At 46.7% G+C, this 20,240-nt stretch overlaps 3 protein-coding genes across 3 annotated transcripts in view; 2 read left to right on the top strand and 1 right to left on the bottom strand.

Annotated features, from left to right (window-relative positions):
* Nucleotides 1–20,240, top strand: part of LOC108788099 (zinc finger protein 62 homolog) — a 949,422-nt gene that overhangs the window by 412,968 nt on the left and 516,214 nt on the right. The window lies entirely within an intron of this gene.
* LOC108788076 overlaps nucleotides 1–20,240 on the top strand; it is a 240,035-nt gene that overhangs the window by 218,144 nt on the left and 1,651 nt on the right. Inside the window, exon 33 of the mRNA XM_018557808.1 lies at nucleotides 2,958–3,693. Within this exon, the coding sequence (XP_018413310.1) occupies nucleotides 2,958–3,693 (736 nt within the window). The remainder of the gene's footprint in view (nucleotides 1–2,957; nucleotides 3,694–20,240) is intronic.
* Nucleotides 9,949–13,115, bottom strand: LOC108788077 (zinc finger protein 501-like). The gene is made up of 3 exons (XM_018557809.1): nucleotides 13,053–13,115; nucleotides 12,770–12,878; nucleotides 9,949–11,042 (listed from the first exon to the last, which is right to left on the bottom strand). The coding sequence occupies exons 1-3, from the start codon at nucleotides 13,113–13,115 to the stop codon at nucleotides 9,949–9,951; spliced, it is 1,266 nt and encodes a 421-aa protein (XP_018413311.1).

The following is a 20,240-nucleotide window of genomic DNA, read 5'->3' as shown; positions in this document are numbered from 1 at the left end:
TGCTTTCGGTTCGTGCGTTTCAAAGGGCATTGTGCGTTCCACTGGTGAACACACCTTATAGGTTGTACAGCCACGCCCCTTCGCCACCTCTTAGCGCTCCCAAAAGCACTTGCGAATGAAATTACCATATATGGGAGTCGTGACGTGGCTAGGGACTGCTGCCCACGTACCTACCTAGAGAAAACATATGCGGCCATTTGTAAACAAAGGTGTCGCAGCTGCGGCGGCCATTTTGTTGTAGCCCAAAGGGATTTGTAGAAAACCTTGGAGGTGTAGCCGAGATTTCAACTGTGCGTTGCTCAGCTTTGATTTCCTGCTTTGGCTGAGTGTGTAACGGGGGCAAATGGATCTCACAGCTGCCTCAGAGAGCGCCAAGCGCTGAACACTAGAGGTAGAAGTACTAGGTAGGGCCATAGGGGGCGCCATTATACTTGTGGTTGAGCTCAATTCATATGGAAAAGATTTGACTGCAAGCCCCAAATATCCAGATGTTCCAAATTCTCTGCTAAGCCTGGTGTTACATTTCAGGGTTATGTGGAATGTAGCACATTAATGCAGGCCCCAAACCTTTTATTTGGGGGTTCATAGGGAAAGACAGTGCAGTCAGCATCTCTGCTGATGAAATATAACCAGTGGACCATAGGGAGAGCCTGATTGTTAAACCGAGCAGTTCTTAAAAGTGAGGGACATTACTAGAATTGCATTAAAGTCCTTTAGTTAAGTAACAGGGTGGCGGTCGGCCTTCCTGCAAGTAGGGGGGCAGTCAGCCGACCTGACATAGCGTCTCGACAAATCTCCTCACAGAAGGGTTTAAAAAAGGAAACCGTGCAATTTATCGCCATTGAATCACTCCGCGCAACATTCAGATGTATTACTTTTTTTTCTATTAGATGGTCTACAAAAAGGCGGCTCGGCCTCGGCAGTGTTCAGCCCTGCAAGGTTCCCTTTAAATAGGCAATGGACACCGGCAGGAAGATGACTGACCGGATACTGCGGTTCACCTTGGAGATCATCTACCTGCTGACCGGAGAGGTGAGGAGGATTCTGGGAGGTCACATGACATCACTCTTATTAGTTGATATTAAGCTATAAACTGAAATTCAAATTTTAGGATTATGGGCCTCTGAAGATGTCCGGTGATCATGTGACAACCAGCACTCATAGCTGGATCCAGAACCCCATCCCTGACCCTCCACCTCCCTCCTTGACACCTGAGAGAAACAACAGCATGAAGATTCTGGAGGTCATCAACAAGATCATCGAGCTGCTGACGGGAGAGGTGAGCGGTGCCGGGAATTCTGGGACATGATCCAGGAACAGACAAGGGATGTGTCTGAATGGTGACTGTATCATTGTGTGTGTCAGGTTCCTATAAGGTGTCAGGATGTCTCTGTCTATTTCTCCATGGAGGAGTGGGAGTATCTAGAAGGACACCGGGATCTCTACAAGGACGTCATGATGGAGTATGAGCCGCCCCTCACATCACCGGGTAAGAGGAGAGAGCAGTACGGAGGGTCCACCTAGATCCACCATCATCTGATACACACATAGAAACAATGTGTTCAGTCAGTGTGTGTGTTTCCTACAGATGGATCCAGTAAGAGGAACCCACCAGAGAGATGTCCCCGTCCTCTGTATTCCATGGAGGTACATCATAAGATCCCTCAGGCCCTTCTTCTGTATTCCACACAGGAACATCATGAGATCCCTCAGGCCCGTCCTCTGTATTCCCGGCACTCCACACAGGAACATCATGAGATCCCTCAGACCCGTCCTCTGTATTCCCGGGAACATCATGAGATCCCTCAAGGATATCAGGTAGAGGCTATTGCTAAGATTTGTAAACCAAATGTATCTCAATTTAATGAAAGTTGGCTTCATATTTTATATAGGGCGAGGACCTCATCAACATTCATGGAGCCTATTTGGAGAACACCACTTGTAAAAGAGCCAATCTTCCATGTAAGGAGGAGGAAATCCCTCCAGAGATCAGTACAGGTGAGTACGTAGTTGGATTAGATTAGACTTGTCCCTTTTGGAACACGAGATGACAACCGAAGCACAAAATGATCGAAGGATGCAATATTTTTAATGGTAGTAATACGTAAATGTCACGAGGTGAAATAAAAAGTGACGGTCTTTGTTTCTTTGATCGTTAACAGATGGACGGAGCTGCAGAAACACCTCGTTCAGACCTCTGCTGGTGGAGTACAAAACAGAAGATAATCTAATGGGATGTTCCCCGGTTTTAAACATGGCTGCCTCAAATTTCCATCCAGATCCCACTGCCGGAAACCTATGCTCAGACCCCACTACACCACAACACTATCCAGATCCCACAGCCACAAGTCAATGCTCAGACCCCACTACACCACAACGCTATCCAGATCCCACAGCCACAAGTCAATGCTCAGACCCCACTAAACCACATCTCCACTCAGATCCTACTATCAAAAGTCTATTCTCAGATCCTTCTACACCACAACTCCATCCAGATCCCACTACCAGATGTCTATCTTCAGACCCAACTACAGCACTGCTCCATCCAGATCCAATTGCCAGGAGTCTTTGCTCAGACCTTACTGCACGACATCTCCATCCAGACCCCATCACCAGAAGTCATTGTCCATACCCCACTACACCACATCTCCATCCAGATTTCACTACCAGAAACTTATGTCCCAACCCTATTACTCCCCATACCCATTCAAATCCATTTACCCTAAATCTCCGTCCAGATCCCACAAGGAGAGATATGTGTCCAGACTCCATCACCCCACATCTTCAACCCGATCTCTGTCCAGACCCTCTTACCGCCCATCTCCATCCATACCCTATTAACAGATATCTCCATCCTGGACTTCACAGCATCGATCCACTGGCTGGTCAATCTACGCACAGCTGGAGCTTGCCCCACCCTGTTGCACTTCCTGGGTTCGACAACATGTTTCCTTGCACTGAATGTGGCAAATGCTTCACCCAGGAGTCCTTTCTCGTCAAGCACCGCAGGAAACACGCCGGCAAGATGCCTCACGCCTGCTTGGCGTGTGGCAAGGCATTCAAGCGCAAGGCGCAACTGGAAAACCACCAGAGAGTTCACACGGGCGAAAAGCCTTTTACCTGTGATGATTGTGGCAAGAGCTTCCCGCTAAAGACCTCCCTGGTCAAACACCGCCGCATCCATTCCGGCGAGAAGCCGTATTCCTGTGCAGATTGTGGGAAGAGCTTCGCTTATAACTCCCTCCTCCTGGAGCACCAGAAGGTCCACACGGGCAATAAGCCGTTTCTGTGCCCAGACTGTGGCAAGTGCTTCCCGCGCAACTCCCAGCTGGTTAAGCACCGCAGGACTCACACGGGTGAAAGGCCTTTCCCATGCAACGAGTGCGGAAAATATTTTGCTCACCAGTCCATCCTCCAAGAGCACTTGAAGGTCCACACGGGTGCCAGACCCTACTTGTGTACAGAGTGCGGGAGGTCCTTCTCGCGCAAGACGGAGCTGGTAAAACATCAGCGAATCCACACAGGGGAGAAGCCATATGCCTGTCCAGAGTGCGGCAAGTGTTTTCGCCAGAGAGGGATCTTGGTGACCCACCTGAAAGCCCACTCCGGGGAGAAACCTTATTCGTGTTCTGAGTGCGGCAAGTGCTTCAAGAACAAGTCCAACCTTCTGAAACACCAAAGCACTCATGAAGAGCAGACTAAAGCAGACGGTCAGCTGTATGGGCCTGGCCTTGACCCGTCAAACCACTAGGTTTACAAAGAAACGGGAGGGGGATACAGCGGCTTTAGACGGCATTGCTTTTGTCTCTGCCTGTAGGCAACGTTCTACTCCATCTCTATTGGTCACTGGGCTAAATCATAGTCTTTGGCCAAAGATTCTTGGGCTTTGTTCCTGGATGAGCCTTGGACCATCCATCATATTTCCTTTCAACTATGAGTTCCTGGATGCTGGCATCCCTATTTTTGAACAACTGCTTCATTGACCAGCAACAAGCATGTTAACTGACCAAGATCAAGCCACCTGATATTCAAAAACTTACTGCAGGCCGGGGGCATAGCAAGTAGTGAGAGGATAAGAAGGAGAGGCCTAGAAGTCAGCAATGGCAGCCCCTTGCATGCCCCTATAACGTTCCTTATCTATGTTAGTTCTTTTTACATGGACCAGCCCATACCTGAGAGATCAATGATGGAGAAACAACGGGGAAGTGGTTGGCTTGGGTAGCAGGAATTTGAACAATTACAGTTGTACCCTATTTGGCTTACTATGACCCCTGTATGGCTCCTCATAATGCCTTCAACAACCTATAGAAGACTGAAATGAAAGCCTGCCTCAGCCTACGTCTTTGATTGGACACTAGAAAGCTACTCAAGGGACATGTCTCTTCTGCAGGGATTTGGAGCAATAGAAGAAAGGAAGACACAACACTACATCCACCATTACTTATCCTGATATCCTACTGGCCCCTCCAATCTTGATTTCGACTTCTCCTCCCGTAATATACTTCACACATCTTTATCACCTATTCTAACTCAGCTGGGGTGGGTCACATGAGCCAAACTACTGTAGACCTACCATCTTGGGAAAGGCAACATCGTACTCAATGAAGTCCTGGAGATCCTAAGCAAACATCGGTTGGTTTTTGAACCCATTAAATCCATAAAATAGGTTTTTGGTGCTTTCCTATGGTGTGTTCTGGTGATAAAGAACGATCAGTGACATACGGTGGTTCGAAGAGCCAACGCAATATTAATGGCCACTATAGAATTTTTGGTGCAATCACTTTGAATATTCTAATATTTCTGGAAGTGAGTCATTGATTACAAGATGCCTTTTCCATCGAATACCATGGAAGAAAACTGGACACATTGCCCTCCAGGCTCTCTGTTGTATAATTCTGAGTGTTTTTGTGTTCAGCTTTTTGTACATTTAACATTTATTGACTGTGAGATGTCACACAACCAAGTACAGGGGACACCTGAGGGGTGTTAGAATTAAGTGATGCGAAGGGGGGTCTTACTCTCACGAAACAAGGTTGTTCCTAAGCCAGCGGTTGTTGGACAGTTTCAAAAATCATGTTGAAAAATTGTAGAATATGGAGAACTTCGAGAGGTGAACATGGTGCATCAAACAAGACTCAGCTGGGAATAATATTAGCTGTGTTTCTATAAACAATAAAACAATGTTTTATATAATGCATTAGTGTGGTGTGGTGTTCATTACTTAATGCCATCTCTGTGCTGAGTTCCTTGGTCTGTACACCTGTTGTGCCCATTATGAGGGACTTCCACTATCCCTGTGCAGAGTTGTATTCATGAATTGCCATATGACTCCAGCCTAAACGACTTCACCTGTTCCTCCTCAGGCTCCGCCTTGACCAGATATATGTGAATTGCCATATGACTCTAGCCTCAATCACATCATCACAGCAAGCTCTTCAGGCTCCGCCTTGGCCAGATATAGCTTGCATTTTCTGTGAAGAGTTGTATTCATGAATTGCCATACGACTCCAGCCTAAATGACTTCACCTCTTCCTCTTCAGGCTCTGCTTTGGCCAGATATATGTGAATTGAATTGCCATATCACTCTAGCCTCAATCACATCATCACAGGAAGCTCTTCAGGCTCCGCCTTGGCCAGATATATCTTGCATTTTCTGTGTAGAGTTGTATTCATGAATTGCCATATGACTCCAACCTAAATGACTTCACCTCTTCCTCCTCAGGCTCCGCCTTGGCCAGATATATGTGAATTGAATTGCCATATGACTAGCCTCAATCACATCATCACAGGAAGCTCTTCAGGCTCCGCCTTGGCCAGATATAGCTTGCATTTTCTGTGTAGAGTTGTATTCATGAATTGCCATATGACTCCAGTCCAAATTACTTCACCTCTTCCTCTTCAGGCTCCGCCTTGGCCAGATATATGTGAATTGAATTGCCATATGACTCCAACCTAAATGACTTCCCCTCTTCCTCCTCAGGCTCCGCCTTGGCCAGATATAGCTTGTATTTTCTGTGTAGAGTTGTATTCATGAATTGCCATATGACTCCAACCTAAATGACTTCCCCTCTTCCTCCTCAGGCTCCGCCTTGGCCAGATATAGCTTGTATTTTCTGTGTAGAGTTGTATTCATGAATTGCCATATGACTCCAACCTAAATGACTTCACCTCTTCCTCCTCAGGCTCCGCCTGGGCCAGATATATGTGAATTGAATTGCCATATGACTCTACCCTCAATCACATCATCACACGTAAGCTCTTCAGGCTCCGCCTTGGCCAGATATATCTTGCATTTTCTGTGTAGAGTTGTATTCATGAATTGCCATATGACTCCAACCTAAATGACTTCACCTCTTCCTCCTCAGGCTCCGCCTTGGCCAGATATATGTGAATTGAATTGCCATATGACTCTACCCTCAATCACATCATCACACGTAAGCTCTTCAGGCTCCGCCTTGGCCAGATATATTTTGCATTTTCTGTGTAGAGTTGTATTCATGAATTGCCATATGACTTCACCTCTTCCTCCTCAGGCTTCGCCTTGGCCAGATATATCTGAATTGAATTGCCATATGACTCTAGCCTAAATCACATCATCACAGGAAGCTCTTCAGGCTCCGCCTTGGCCAGATATATTTTGCATTTTCTGTGTAGAGTTGTATTCATGAATTGCCATATGACTCCAGCCTAAATGACTTCACCTCTTCCTCCTCAGGCTCCACCTTGGCCAGATATATGTGAATTGAATTGCCATATGACTCTAGCCTCAATCACATCATCACAGGAAGCTCTTCAGGCTCCGCCTTGGCCAGATATAGCTTGTATTTTCTGTGTAGAGTTGTATTAATGAATTGCCATATGACTCTAGTCTAAATCACATCATCTCTTCCTCCTCGGGCTCAGTCTTGGCCAGATATATGTGAATTGAATTGCCATATGACTCTAGCCTAAATCACATCATCACAGGAAGCTCTTCAGGCTCCGCCTTGGCCAGATGTATGTTGCATTTTCTGTGCAGATTCATATTCTTGAATTGCAATATGACTCTAGGCTAAATTACTTCCTCTTCATCTCCTTCCTTATCAATGTCAATGGAAGAGATGAGGGGGGCAAAGCTGCTACATTGCCTAGGGGCCCCATTGTTCTTTAATTTGTCTCGGCTTCTGAAACACCAACAACTAATCTAAAAACCTAAATTTACAAACCTCAGACCTGCGTAATAATATTGGAAGTTGTGTCTTGGGAACTGTCCTTGGTGGTCTGAGGTTTGGTGGTTGAAGAGCATCTGCGGGCACCGAGTGGAATGAGAGAATAGGTAAGGGCAGCTGGCATCTGAAGATAGCCCTCCCTTCATTTCTGGTCTGAAGTCCTGGAGGAGGCGTTCTTTCATATAATGCTCCTGCCGGCAGAGTACTGTGATGTTTACAGGAGCCTCCTACCAAACTGTATTTTGGTACAGAGCAAAGACCAGCAGCCAGACACAATGATGAGGTCCCTGGATCCCAAAGTTCGTATTTCTTGAAAATGAAATGATTTGCTTGAAAAATGTTAATTGATCGGGGGGAGGGCACTATACCCTTCAGCTTTAATAGGGGACCAGCGCTAGCCCCAGTGCTGCAGGGAAGCTTCATCTGCCTCAGATATACAGGAGCAGGAACATGGAAGGCTGGTAATACAGCTATGAACTAGAGAGCAGGGTAGGAAGGGTGCCGGGTGCAAGAAGAAAACTCCACACACAGTCCAACCGTACAACTGCTGAAGATTTAAATGGAGCCAACACAGTGGGAAGAAGACGACTGGACACGGAGGGGTTGAAATGTTTTATTGACATGATAAAGAAAGCTTCTCCGAGAGAACTTCTCCCCACCTGGTTTATGGGCTACTCCACCCAGAACTCATATCTAGATGCAGAAGAAGTAACTTGTAAACGCTCAAGTTCTTAAGTTGGGGATTTGATTTAGGAAACAAGTGAGCGACTCTGAGGCCCACAGACTACCGTTGCACGGAATATCAGTTTTCAGTGGACTGACCCTTTAAGCTCCTCATCCCACTGGCCTTTTTGATGGCAATATCTCTTCACCAGAGAGGTGGTCCCTGCACGGAGGCTGGTTGTCTACGCATGGTACAAGTTTGAAGAAGATACCTTCATTCACTTCCTGTCCTGGTGACAACCAAAGACACCCTGACACATAGGGTACAACTCTGGGATAGGAAGTGCAAACCTTTCCAACGTAGACAGCAATACAAACCTGTGGGAGAGAACAAAAGAGAAGGGCGCCCACCCTAGTGTAGATTCTTTTTAATATTGTATATTGAGGTAACAATAAAAACATACTCACAAAAGTGAATCAAGACAGAAGTGTATAAGGTAAGCCAGATTGACATCTGCAACAAGCTGCACAGAAGATTGTGTGACAGCAGAGGACTCCTTACGATGACGCGTTTCCGGGGCCACGCCCCCTTCGTCAGATCTGGGGGCGTGGCCCCGGAAACGCGTCATTCAAGGAGTCCTGTGCTGTCACACAATCTTCTGTGCAGCTTGTTGCAGATGTCAATCTGGCTTACCTTATACACTTCTGTCTTGATTCACTTTTGTGAGTATGTTTTTATTGTTACCTCAATATACAATATTAAAAAGAATCTACACTAGGGTGGGCGCCCTTCTCTTTTGTTCTCTCCCACAGTATTGCAGCTTCCCAGGCTGAAGTGGGGCAGCACCCCTAGTAATCCTCACCCGCAACTATCCTTCATTTGTTGGTCAACGTTTGGCGCTTCTGATTCATTTTTTATTGGTAGCAATACAAACCTGACAACGCTTCAAGACTTATCTTACTACATCCCAAATTGAAGGAATTTAGCCAGAGTTAGGCTGCTGGCCTAATGGTTTAGTTATGCCTCTGTGCGCCTATACCATGTCCCCTCTAGCCATTTGAGGGCTTAAAGGGGGTTTCTGCCTTTGTCAATGCTTTCAATTCCATGTGTAAGTAGAAGTGGAGGGGTAGGGGATTGGTGTTGCCAGCAATGGTTGGGGTTCCAAGCCGTGATACAAGTGTGCCATGGAACAAGTAACCACCACCACTAGAACATAGGCACACTGACCCCCCCACCACACAACCCATGGTGCAATTAGGCACCTCAGCCACCTACTGAGAGTCGGGGATTGAGAGTGGGCATGTCCGAGCTCCAGCTTACAGCTCTGTCGAGAATTGATTCAGATTCAACGGCTCCTGAAGCGCAACCTGGACAAAGTTGCGGTGTGCCTGGCCTTACCTTCATCTACTAATGTCAGATTAAACAAGTTTCCTAGTGAGAGGTATCTGAGACACCCCAAGACTATATTACCTTTGTTGGCCAGAAATCCACACTGTGTGCTTCTCTGAAACTAGCTTCACTTTGATGTTGGGGGCCTGGCATAGGAACCAAGACCCACCAGTTGCCAATGTCCTTCTTCATTCAATGAGAGTGATAGTTTTCAGGGTTTAGCTAATCAGATCTCTTGTAGCAACGTGAAACTAGCTTCAAAGAGGCACACAGAGGAGAACGTTTTAGCTTAGAAGGTTAACGGCAGACATCTTGTATTGCCTGCCTGTAGACAGGATCTTTACCTTTGAACCAATAGGGTTCACTTTACAGGAATAAAAAGGAAATAAGTGAAAAAACAATGGCTCTGGTTTAGTAAAAATTCATGAGATCATTGCAAAATTCAACCAGACTAAGTAACTGAAAACATCAGAGCTTGGCAGCTGAAAGTCGAAATCAGTCCTGCACTGGGAGGTTGAGCTCTGTATTATTTGTGGGAGGGGAGAAGTACTTAGAAGGGGCTCAAGGTGAGCTGCAGTCCAAACATTTGGCAGGAGGCAAGGCCGTGGCATAGAATCTGGAGAGCACGATGCTCTGAAAACTCTTGCCTAGTCTTCTTACGCTATGCCGCCATGTAAAGGCGGAGAGTCACTCCGCATTGTCCCGTACGTGGACTTTTTGATGGCTGAGGAGGTGGGCCTTCTGGACGAAGCTTTTGCCACAGTCTGCACAGGAATACGGCTTCACCCCAGAGTGGATGCGCTCGTGCTTCACCACGTCCGACCGCTGCTTGAAGCTCTTCCCACACTCCGAGCATGAATAGGGCTTCTCCTCAGAGTGACTCTTCTCATGGCGGACTAGGACAGCCTTATCGGTAAAGCATTTCCCGCATGTTGAGCAGGAGAAAGGCCTGTAGCCCGCATGGAGCTTCTCGTGGGTGACCAAATGGGACTTCTGGGCAAACTGTCTCCCACAGTCAGAGCAAGAGTATGGCTTCTGCCCTGTGTGGGTGATCTCGTGCCGGATAAGGTTGGACTTTCCAGAGAAGCTTTTCCCACACACGGAACAAGAGTACGGCCTCTCGCCCGAGTGGAGCCTCTGGTGCTTGACAACGTCCGACTTCTGCTTAAAACTCCTTCCGCACAGCGAGCAGGCATAGGGTTTTTCGTCTGTGTGGAAACGCAAGTGCGTCAGCAGGTGAGACTTGTTCTTGAAGCACTTGCCGCACTCCGGGCATGGGTGGGGCTTCTCGTCTGTGTGGGACCGCCAGTGCCTGACGGCATTGGACTTCTCGGAAAAGCACTTGCCGCACTCAGAGCAGGAGTAAGGCCGCTCTCCTGTATGAATCCTCCGGTGCTTGGATAGCTGGGAGGCGTCTATGAAGCACTTGCCACACTCTGAGCATGGGTACGGACGCTCGCCCGTGTGAATCCGCCGGTGCTTGACCACATCCGCCTTCTGCTTAAAGCGCTTGCCGCATTCGGAGCAAGAGAAAAGCCTGGTGCCATCCTCCGTTATCTCTACAGGAATAAGTTCCTCAGGCTGGGAAAAGCCATCCCCCAACTCAGAGGGACGCGGGTCATCGGGAGGTCGCCCGCCATGGGTAGAATGAGTCGATGACACTCTAGCACCACGAACTCCCGAACGGAGATTTGAGCCTATGCTGACATCCTCATCTTCTATTTTACACATCGGTGTGACCATGACATGTTCCTCCATGTTCCCACCACTGTATTGGCCATCTGTAGAAGATAACAAGTCGGTTAAGCCTCGGAGGCCATTACAACTCAAAACACAAAACAGTTCAAAAGGAAGCAGACCATAACAGGAAGCCTGAACCAAGGATGAAAGGAAGCCAAGTAGGTCCTCCAACTTTTCCTTTGGAAGCTGTGTGCTGTCCCTGGTGAGCTCCAGGCAGAGATAAATAAGAAAGGGCCAAAACAACTCCTACCCATCAACTGACATGGCCAAACCAAGTCCTATCCATCAACTGACATGGCCAAACCAAGTCCTACCCATCAACTGACATGGCCAAACCAAGTCCTACCCATCAACTGACATGGCCAAACCAAGTCCTGCCCAACAAGTGACATGGCCAAACCAAGTCCTGCCCAACAAGTGACATGGCCAAACCAAGTCCTACCCAACAACTGACATGGCCTACAGCTTTATTAACCTCAAAGCAAGTTTCAAAAACAGAACTTCCTCCACGGCCTAGTATGGAGTCTTTCTTCATGACCATCTAAGGGTACATTCCATCTGAAAGCTGTCAAGCAATAATCTGTTAATGCCGTGGGAGACAGATTCCAAACAAATGATTCAACTTATGTTCTATGCTTACGTTGTGCCTCTTCTTTAATAACCAAACTTTATCCTGAATACTTAACCTTGATTGAACTGAAAAACCTTTCTTTAAATCAGCCAAATCCTTAAAGATTATCTAAAGCCAAACTTTTTTTAGTTTTGGAAAGAGTGGAGAATGGTTAAATGCCCTGTCTGGTAATATTGGGGAGATTTCCCTTCCCTTCCTGTCATAGAGACACAACAGGATGTGGGGGGAAATCTCCGCCAAAGCATCTTAGATAATTGCCACTGGAACAAATTTCCCCACTAGGAGATTTTCCATCACCTCCCTTTCAAAACTTTGTGGATATCCCATTGCTTTCTGAACTGATGACAATGGTCACCAGGACAAGGAGAGGGTGAATATTCTCAAGAGGCCTTACATATAACTTTAATAGAGGTGACAGCTGGGGAAGGAGATATTAGGAGGAATTTCTGATTAAGAGCAGAGGGAACATTTAGGGTGGAGGCACACAGGGCTAGAGTAGGCCTTGAACATAGAGATTCCAAAATATATCATGGCCTTCATCACCAGAAGACCTCTACTGGAGGTGACCACCTTCCCAAGTTCACATTATTAGCATGTTTTCTTCTACATTTTAGATAAGCTTCATGTTTTGTGGGCTCAGGTTTTGCTACACTGCCCAAGGCGGGATCTTCTGAAAGGACCTCTAGATGGTCAATCCTGGAGCTTACTGAGCCATGAATATACGTGACTATGATGAGTGGTGTCATTAACCAACCCAGAGGAGCGAGAGTGGGCGGGCAATGGCTGGCACCACGGCATTTAGTTTTGGGGGATCTAAGGTGCTCCGCAAGAATTCCTGCAGCCATCTATGGAGTAAGTCCTGTTGCAAGGTATGGTCACAGGTTCTGACACCTCCTGCCCTTAGTCATTATGGTCCGGAATACACAGCTCTCTAGGGAAGCATATAAGAGACCCCAGCAAAAAGAGAAGCCACCACCATGAAAATCATGTAAGGCGAAAACCAGGTTGATGGCTCCTGACTTTCCCCCACTGGGTACATTACTGTCTACTGACAGAGGAGGGAGAGGAAGAGATTGTTGTAGTGACTGAACAAGGAGAATCTGGGACTCTTTTCTGGATTTAGTGTTTATTACTCACCTGTGCTGATCTCTGGAGATTGTTCCTCGTCCTTACACGGATCATCACCCCTCGTGTACATATCCTCATCATCTACAGGCTCAACTTTGATAACAATGAGGTCTTCACCCTAGATGTGAAACAAAAGAACATAGTATCAGAGTAAAAGGTATTAAAGGATGCTAAACGGAGGATAAGTCAGTTTGAAGGGAAGGTTTATAAGACCTCCAGATCCACCTACCTCATAATCCTGAGGGATCTCATGATGTTCCTGTGTGGAATCCCGGGAATACAGAGGACGGGCCTGAGGGATCTCACGATGTTCCTGAGTGGAATCCCGGGAATACAGAGGACGGGCCTGAGGCATCTCACGATGTCTCTGTGTGGAATCCCGGGAATACAGAGGACGGGGACATCTCTCTGGTGGGTTCCTCTTACTGGATTCATCTGTAGGAAACACACACACACTGACTGAATACATTGTTTCTATGTGTGTATCAGATGATGGGGGATCTAGGTGGAGCCTCCGTACTGCTCTCTCCTCTTACCCGGTGATGTGAGGGGCGGCTCATTCTCCATCATGACGTCCTTGTAGAGATCCCGGTGTCCTTCTAGATACTCCCACTCCTCCATGGAGAAATAGACAGAGACATCCTGACACCTTATAGGCACCTGACACACACAATGATACAGTCACCATCCAGACACATGCCTTGTCTGGTCCTGGATCATGTCCCAGAATTCCCGGCACCGCTCACCTCTCCTGTCAGCAGCTCAATCATCTTCTGGGTGACTTCTAGAATCTTCTTGTCATGGTTTCTATCAGCTGTCGAGGAAGGAGGTGGTGGCTTCTTGATCTGGCTCCTGCTCCATTTTCTGGAGACACGGGGACGGCTGCTGGGCTTCATGTGATCGCTGGACTTCTTCGTCGGTCCATAATCCTGAGCAGGAAAACGTATATTAATCATTTCTTTCAGCAACTCCCCCCATTACTGTCTACTGACAGAGGAGGGGGGAGAGGAAGAGATTGTTGTAGTGACTGAACAAGGAGAATCTGGGACTCTTTTCTGGATTTAGTGTTTATTACTCACCTGTGCTGATCTCTGGAGATTGTTCCTCGTCCTTACACGGATCATCACCCCTCGTGTACATATCCTCATCATCTACAGGCTCAACTTTGATAACAATGAGGTCTTCACCCTAGATGTGAAACAAAAGAACATAGTATCAGAGTAAAAGGTATTAAAGGATGCTAAACGGAGGATAAGTCAGTTTGAAGGGAAGGTTTATAAGACCTCCAGATCCACCTACCTCATAATCCTGAGGGATCTCATGATGTTCCTGTGTGGAATCCCGGGAATACAGAGGACGGGCCTGAGGGATCTCACGATGTTCCTGAGTGGAATCCCGGGAATACAGAGGACGGGCCTGAGGGATCTCCTGATGTTCCTGTGTGGAATCCCGGGAATAAAGAGGACGGGTCTGAGGGATCTCGTGATCTTCCTGTGTGGAATCCCGGGAATACAGAGGACGGGGACATCTCTCTGGTGGGTTCCTCTTACTGGATCCATCTGTAGGAAACACACACACTGACTGAATACATTGTTTCTATGTGTGTATCAGATGATGGGGGATCTAGGTGGAGCCTCCGTACTGCTCTCTCCTCTTACCCGGTGATGTGAGGGGCGGCTCATTCTCCATCATGACGTCCTTGTAGAGATCCCGGTGTCCTTCTAGATACTCCCACTCCTCCATGGAGAAATAGACAGAGACATCCTGACACCTTATAGGCACCTGACACACACAATGATACAGTCACCATCCAGACACATGCCTTGTCTGGTCCTGGATCATGTCCCAGAATTCCCGGCACCGCTCACCTCTCCTGTCAGCAGCTCAATCATCTTCTGGGTGACTTCTAGAATCTTCTTGTCATGGTTTCTATCAGCTGTCGAGGAAGGAGGTGGTGGCTTCTTGATCTGGCTCCTGCTCCATTTTCTGGAGACACGGGGACGGCTGCTGGGCTTCATGTGATCGCTGGACTTCTTCGTCGGTCCATAATCCTGAGCAGGAAAACGTATATTAATCATTTCTTTCAGCAACACAATTATAGAAATAAGAGTGATGTCATGTGACCTCCCAGAATCCTCCTCAGCTCTCCGGTCAGGTCTGTATTTTATTAATAGAGATAAGAGTGATGTCATGTGACCTCCCTAAATCCTCCTCACCTCTCCGGTCAGGTCTGTGTATTATGAATAGAGATAGGAGTGATGTCATGTGACCTCCCAGAATCCTCCTCACCTCTCCGGTCAGGTCTGTGTATTATGAATAGAGATAAGAGTGATGTCATGTGACCTCCCTAAATCCTCCTCACCTCTCCGGTCAGCAGGTAGATGATCTCTAGCGTAAGGCTCAGTATCCTCTCAGTCAGTTGATTCTTTTCCATCAGGTAGGTCATCTGTAAAGGAATCTTCAGATTAATCGGTTATCCATTTATAATGCTCCAGGACTGACAGGAAAAGTGCTTCGAGTACCCACAATCCGGTCTATTTTTAGTACAACGCTTCCTTCTTTTTCCTGATCTCTGAGATGCCGTACAGAACAGTGGGGAAGAGAAGGAAAATCAGTAATACTGCCAGCGCGGGCATTGCACCCTTGCAAGACAACAGAGCCGGGTCAGTGACCTCACCATCCTTCAGAACTGATAGGAATTACGGCATGGTCACCAACTCCCCTGACCTGTGATTGGACAGTGATGGAGCAGCAGGCACTTTGTTCACTCCTCCACAGCTGTAATCAAACGTACGGTGTTAGACTGAATCACTGAGTAAAGCAGTAGAGCCAGGATGGGTTATAGCACAGGTCTGAGTGCTGCTGGGGAAGTAATAGTGGAAGCGAATACAAAGACAGAGTCAAGCGCTTACACTTGCTGTATTTGATTTAAAATGCATGATAAATGTATAATGATAAACACAGAACTGGGTTACAGGGTGATTTTATATCTGGCAGCAGTCCAAGAATCCAAATATATATTATAATTGTTAAATAAAATGAAAAGTGCTGATATAAATGTGAATTTCTCACCACCAGCCCTTTCTCCCCCTCCAAGTCTCACCACCTACAATCACTTCCGGGGGTCACCTTCTCTTCACTGTCACTTCCTGCCGCGGCGGCCATTTTGTCAGAGCCCGTCGCTGCGGACACACCAATCTGTTTTCATCCAAATTTCTTTTTTTAAATAACTTTCTCTTTTTGATATTAAGCAATATCAGATATCCAGGCTCCGGCTCCGTTACTATATAGTTATGCCATGTTATTAAAAGAAATTAAGCTTTTTTTGTCGAAAACTCAAACTCCTCAAAGATCTCCAAAGACCTAACTTCCGGTTTAGTTTATCGGTGGCCATTTTGTAGTAGACTAATGAGCTAGATTTTCAGGTTTCTTTTTTATTTTTATTGTATTAATTTCATCTTTTTCCTGGATATGACAGTGAAATACTATCAGGTGTGAGAGAAAAACATTGTTTTTTGTCCCGCTGCTGAGTAAGCATGCAGCAGTGGCCGTGGCGGCCATTTTGTTGTGGACCATCACCATGACTATAGTTCCCAAGCTGCCCTGCTGCCTGTCTAGAATCTGTTTCCTGCTATGGATAATGTGTTCTTCTGTTGTTGAACTGAGACAAAAAAAAATCACCTGCAAGAATCTCTACCTGTAATGTATATTTGATATATTATATTGTATTGTAGTTTGATAATTTTTTAATTATATGCTTATGCTTTTCTGCTTAGCTTGCAGGGTTCTTAAGGTAATTTCCAGCAACATTTCGCGACTGAGTTCTCAAATTGCAGTCAGTCACATAACGCGTGAACCTTGAGGCCTGTAGACTATGGACGCACCTAGACAAAGTCTGCAGGCAGCACATTAACAGGACACTTTTTGAATGGTGGCGCTCTTTGTGTTCCACCTACGTCTTGGGTGCTGCCTTTGGCTTGGTGGCGCAAAATGGAGGTAATCAGGGACCACTGGAAACCGTAATATTGTCCCAAGCATTTTCTTAACATCGTCTTTGGACTCTTCCTGTCCAAGGCCAAGGAGATGTAAGTCGTCCCTGGCCATGTTGCTCCGGACCCTTCTTGGCCTCCTCCCTTGCGTACTGGCCATCATATCGCACCTTGTTGGATGAAGATTCGGTTTTGTGTAATAAAGTATCTATGAACGCACGGTAAACAAATCATGTGGTAATACCGTAAATATTGTTCCTATACCATAAGCCCATTAAGGGTGAGTTCCTCGATCTGACTGCAGAAGATAGGATAAACCCTACCTCAGAACAGCACCCTGCATCTCTTGTATCTCAAAAGAGGAAGCGGGGATCCACTGCATACGATTTAATATTGCGAGATGCGATCAGAATGTTGTTCAATGTACTGATTTATTTTATTTATTTCTTTACTCATTTATTTATTGGGTTTTATTTTCAGGCTGAAGTCACCCTGTGCCGGGAAAAATGGTCATTCTAAAATCTTCTCCTGATGAGTCGCCGTCCTCACCTAAAAATCTGCAGAGAGGAGGTGAAGTGAAGAGCAAGACCGAGAGCATATTACGACTCACGCTGGAGATCATCTACCTGCTGACCGGAGAGGTGAGGAGGATTCTGGGAGGTCACATGACATCACTCTTATCTCTATTCATAAAACACAGACCTGACCGGAGAGGTGAGGAGGATTCTGGGAGGTCACATGACATCACTCTTATCTCTATTCATAAAACACAGACCTGACCGGAGAGGTGAGGAGGATTCTGGGAGGTCACATGACGTCACTCTTATCTCTATTAATAAAACACAGACCTGACCGGAGAGGTGAGGAGGATTCTGGGAGGTCACATGACGTCACTCTTATCTCTATTAATAAAACACAGACCTGATGGGAGAGGTGAGGAGGATTCTGGGAGGTCACATGACGTCACTCTTATCTCTATTAATAACACACAGACCTGACTGGAGAGGTGAGGAGGATTCTGGGAGGTCACATGACGTCACTCTTATCTCTATTAATATAACACAGACCTGACCGGAGAGGTGAGGAGGATTCTGGGAGGTCACATGACATCACTCTTATCTCTAGTAATAAAACACAGACCTGACTGGAGAGGTGAGGAGGATTCAGGGAGGTCACATGACATGAATGCATGAAAGGATCCTGCAGACCTCTATGGGAAGGTTTCATGCGTTGATGTTTCTGTTTAGGATTATGGACCTTTGAGGAAAGAGACCAAAGACAGTGCGGTGCTTAATAACCACCCCAATGTGTCCGGTGGATGGAGCAGGAGCCAAAGTCCCATCTTGGTGACTCCACCTCCCTCCCTGATAGCTGAAAAGAAGATTCTAGAAGTCACCCAGAAGATCATCGAGCTGCTGACAGGAGAGGTGAGCGGTGCCGGGAATTCTGGGACATGACTCAGGAACAGACGAGGGATGTGTCTGGATGGTGACTATCATTGTGTGTGTCAGGTTCCTATAAGGTGTCAGGATGTCTCTGTCTATTTCTCCATGGAGGAGTGGGAGTATCTAGAAGGACACCGGGATCTCTACAAGGACGTCATGATGGAGGATCAGCCGACCCTCACATCACCGGGGAAGAGGAGAGAGCAGTACGGAGGGTCCACCTAGATCCCCCATCATCTGATACACACATAGAAACAATGTATTCAGTCAGTGTGTGTGTGTTTCCTACAGATGGCTCCAGTAAGAGGAACCCACCAGAGAGATGTCCCCGTCCTCTGTATTCCCGGGACTCCACACAGGAACACCATGAGATCCCTCAGGCACGTCCTCTGTATTCCCGGGATTCCACACAGGAACATCATGGTTATCAGGTAGATGGAATTTAGGGCGTTACTAAACACAAGCTAAATATCAGTCTTTGGCTGGCTTACAGATGGTACTGATAGTCTTTATCTTATTTAGGGTGAAGACCTGATTGTTGTTAAAGTAGAACCTGAAGAAGAAGATTCGCATGTGAGGGATGATGAGCCGGGTAAGGAAGAGGAAATCCATCCAGAGATCAGCACAGGTGAGAAATAAACACTAAATCCAGAAGAGAGTCCCAGATTCTCCTTGTTCAGTCACTACAACAATCTCTTCTTCTCTCCCCTCCTCTGTCAGTAGACAGTAATGGGGGGACGGAATGTGTCTAGTGGGGGGAGTCAGGAGCCATCAGCCTCTATTAGACTCTGGCTCTCCTCTTCAACTCTTCTGTGTTCCTCTGGGTAGTCGTGTACTCTCAGAGCTCCAACTTTAATAAGAGTAGTCTAGATGCAGAACATCCTCCAAGCTTTAGAGCTTTGTTTACCCTGGGTATAATTCAATTACATAAACTGTATAAGGTGTCTGGTATTAAAAGCTTTACTGCCTTCCAGGAGGAAGTAATACTGTCCCATTCCAAACTCTTTCAAGTGAAACATTATATCATGCACACAATCAGCTTTACCTCTGCCTTTAATCCCTCACTCATGGCGTTTGAGTCCAATTGTCTGAATGATCCGCACTCAAAAGGAATGGTGTCCCTCTTGTACTCCTCCTCCTTAAACCCGAGATCCACCATACAACCTACATATACCTCCAAATGGGAGGAAGAGCTAGACGTACCCCTGGAAGTGGAAGACTGGACTCAAATCTAACATTCAAAGAAATGTAACCCCCTTAATAGGTACAGTCTTAAGACAAACTACATACTGATCTTTAGAAGGCACCTGGTCCCATCATGTAAGGCCAAATTCATCACCACAATGCTTTAGGGGATAAAACAAGACTGGTACCTTCCATTACATCTGGTGGACATGTCCAGTAGTGAGTAACTGGTGGCCCAATACATCTTAGATGTTATATACAGTCCTACAAAACCCCCTCAGTAAGGACCCAACAGAGGTCCTATTGACCAAAAACCTGTATAGGCTCTGCAGAGTCATACCCAGTTACGTGCTGGGCCTTGTATTTAGTATCACGAGCTGGTAGTCCAGCCGTGTGGTGGACCAACAACTTGCCTGCTCAGACATTTGCTTTAATGGTGCATAGGATGAAAAGGTAGATCACATAAAACACCTTGTTCGGGAAAGGACAATTGTTGCCCTGATTGGGTTGTGGAAAGGACGATTGTTGCCTTTGGTTGGGTTGTGGAAAGGACAATTGTTGCCTCTGGTTGGGTTGTGGAAAGGACGATTGTTGCCTCTGGTTGGGTTGTGGAAAGGACGATTGTTGCCTTTGGTTGGGTTGTGGAAAGGATGATTGTTGCCTTTGGTTGGGTTGTGGAAAGGAGGATTGTTGCCTTTGGTTGGGTTGTGGAAAGGACGATTGTTGCCTTTGGTTGGGTTGTGGAAAGGACGATTGTTGCCTTTGGTTGGGTTGTGGAAAGGACGATTGTTGCCTTTGGTTGGGTTGTGGAAAGGACGATTGTTGCCTTTGGTTGGGTTGTGGAAAGGACGATTGTTGCCT

Source organism: Nanorana parkeri, unplaced genomic scaffold, assembly GCF_000935625.1.
Source record: "Nanorana parkeri isolate BGI_ZX_2015 unplaced genomic scaffold, ASM93562v1 scaffold305, whole genome shotgun sequence".
Taxonomy (NCBI): domain Eukaryota; kingdom Metazoa; phylum Chordata; class Amphibia; order Anura; family Dicroglossidae; genus Nanorana; species Nanorana parkeri.
The sequence above is the reverse complement of the archived record's forward strand: the minus strand, read 5'-3'. Positions and strand labels throughout refer to the sequence as shown.

What these genes read in the sequence shown, in the direction of transcription:
- LOC108788077 (XM_018557809.1), bottom strand. Translation starts at nt 13,115, where the DNA reads ATGCCTCAGGCCCGTCCTCTGTATTCCCGGGATTCCACTCAGGAACAT. An exon ending in AACATCGTGAGATCCCTCAG is followed by an intron (nt 12,879 to 13,052) that starts GCCCGTCCTCTG and finishes TTTCACATCTAG; the next exon opens with GGTGAAGACCTCATTGTTAT. An exon ending in ATCTCCAGAGATCAGCACAG is followed by an intron (nt 11,043 to 12,769) that starts GTGAGTAATAAA and finishes TATCTTCTACAG; the next exon opens with ATGGCCAATACAGTGGTGGG.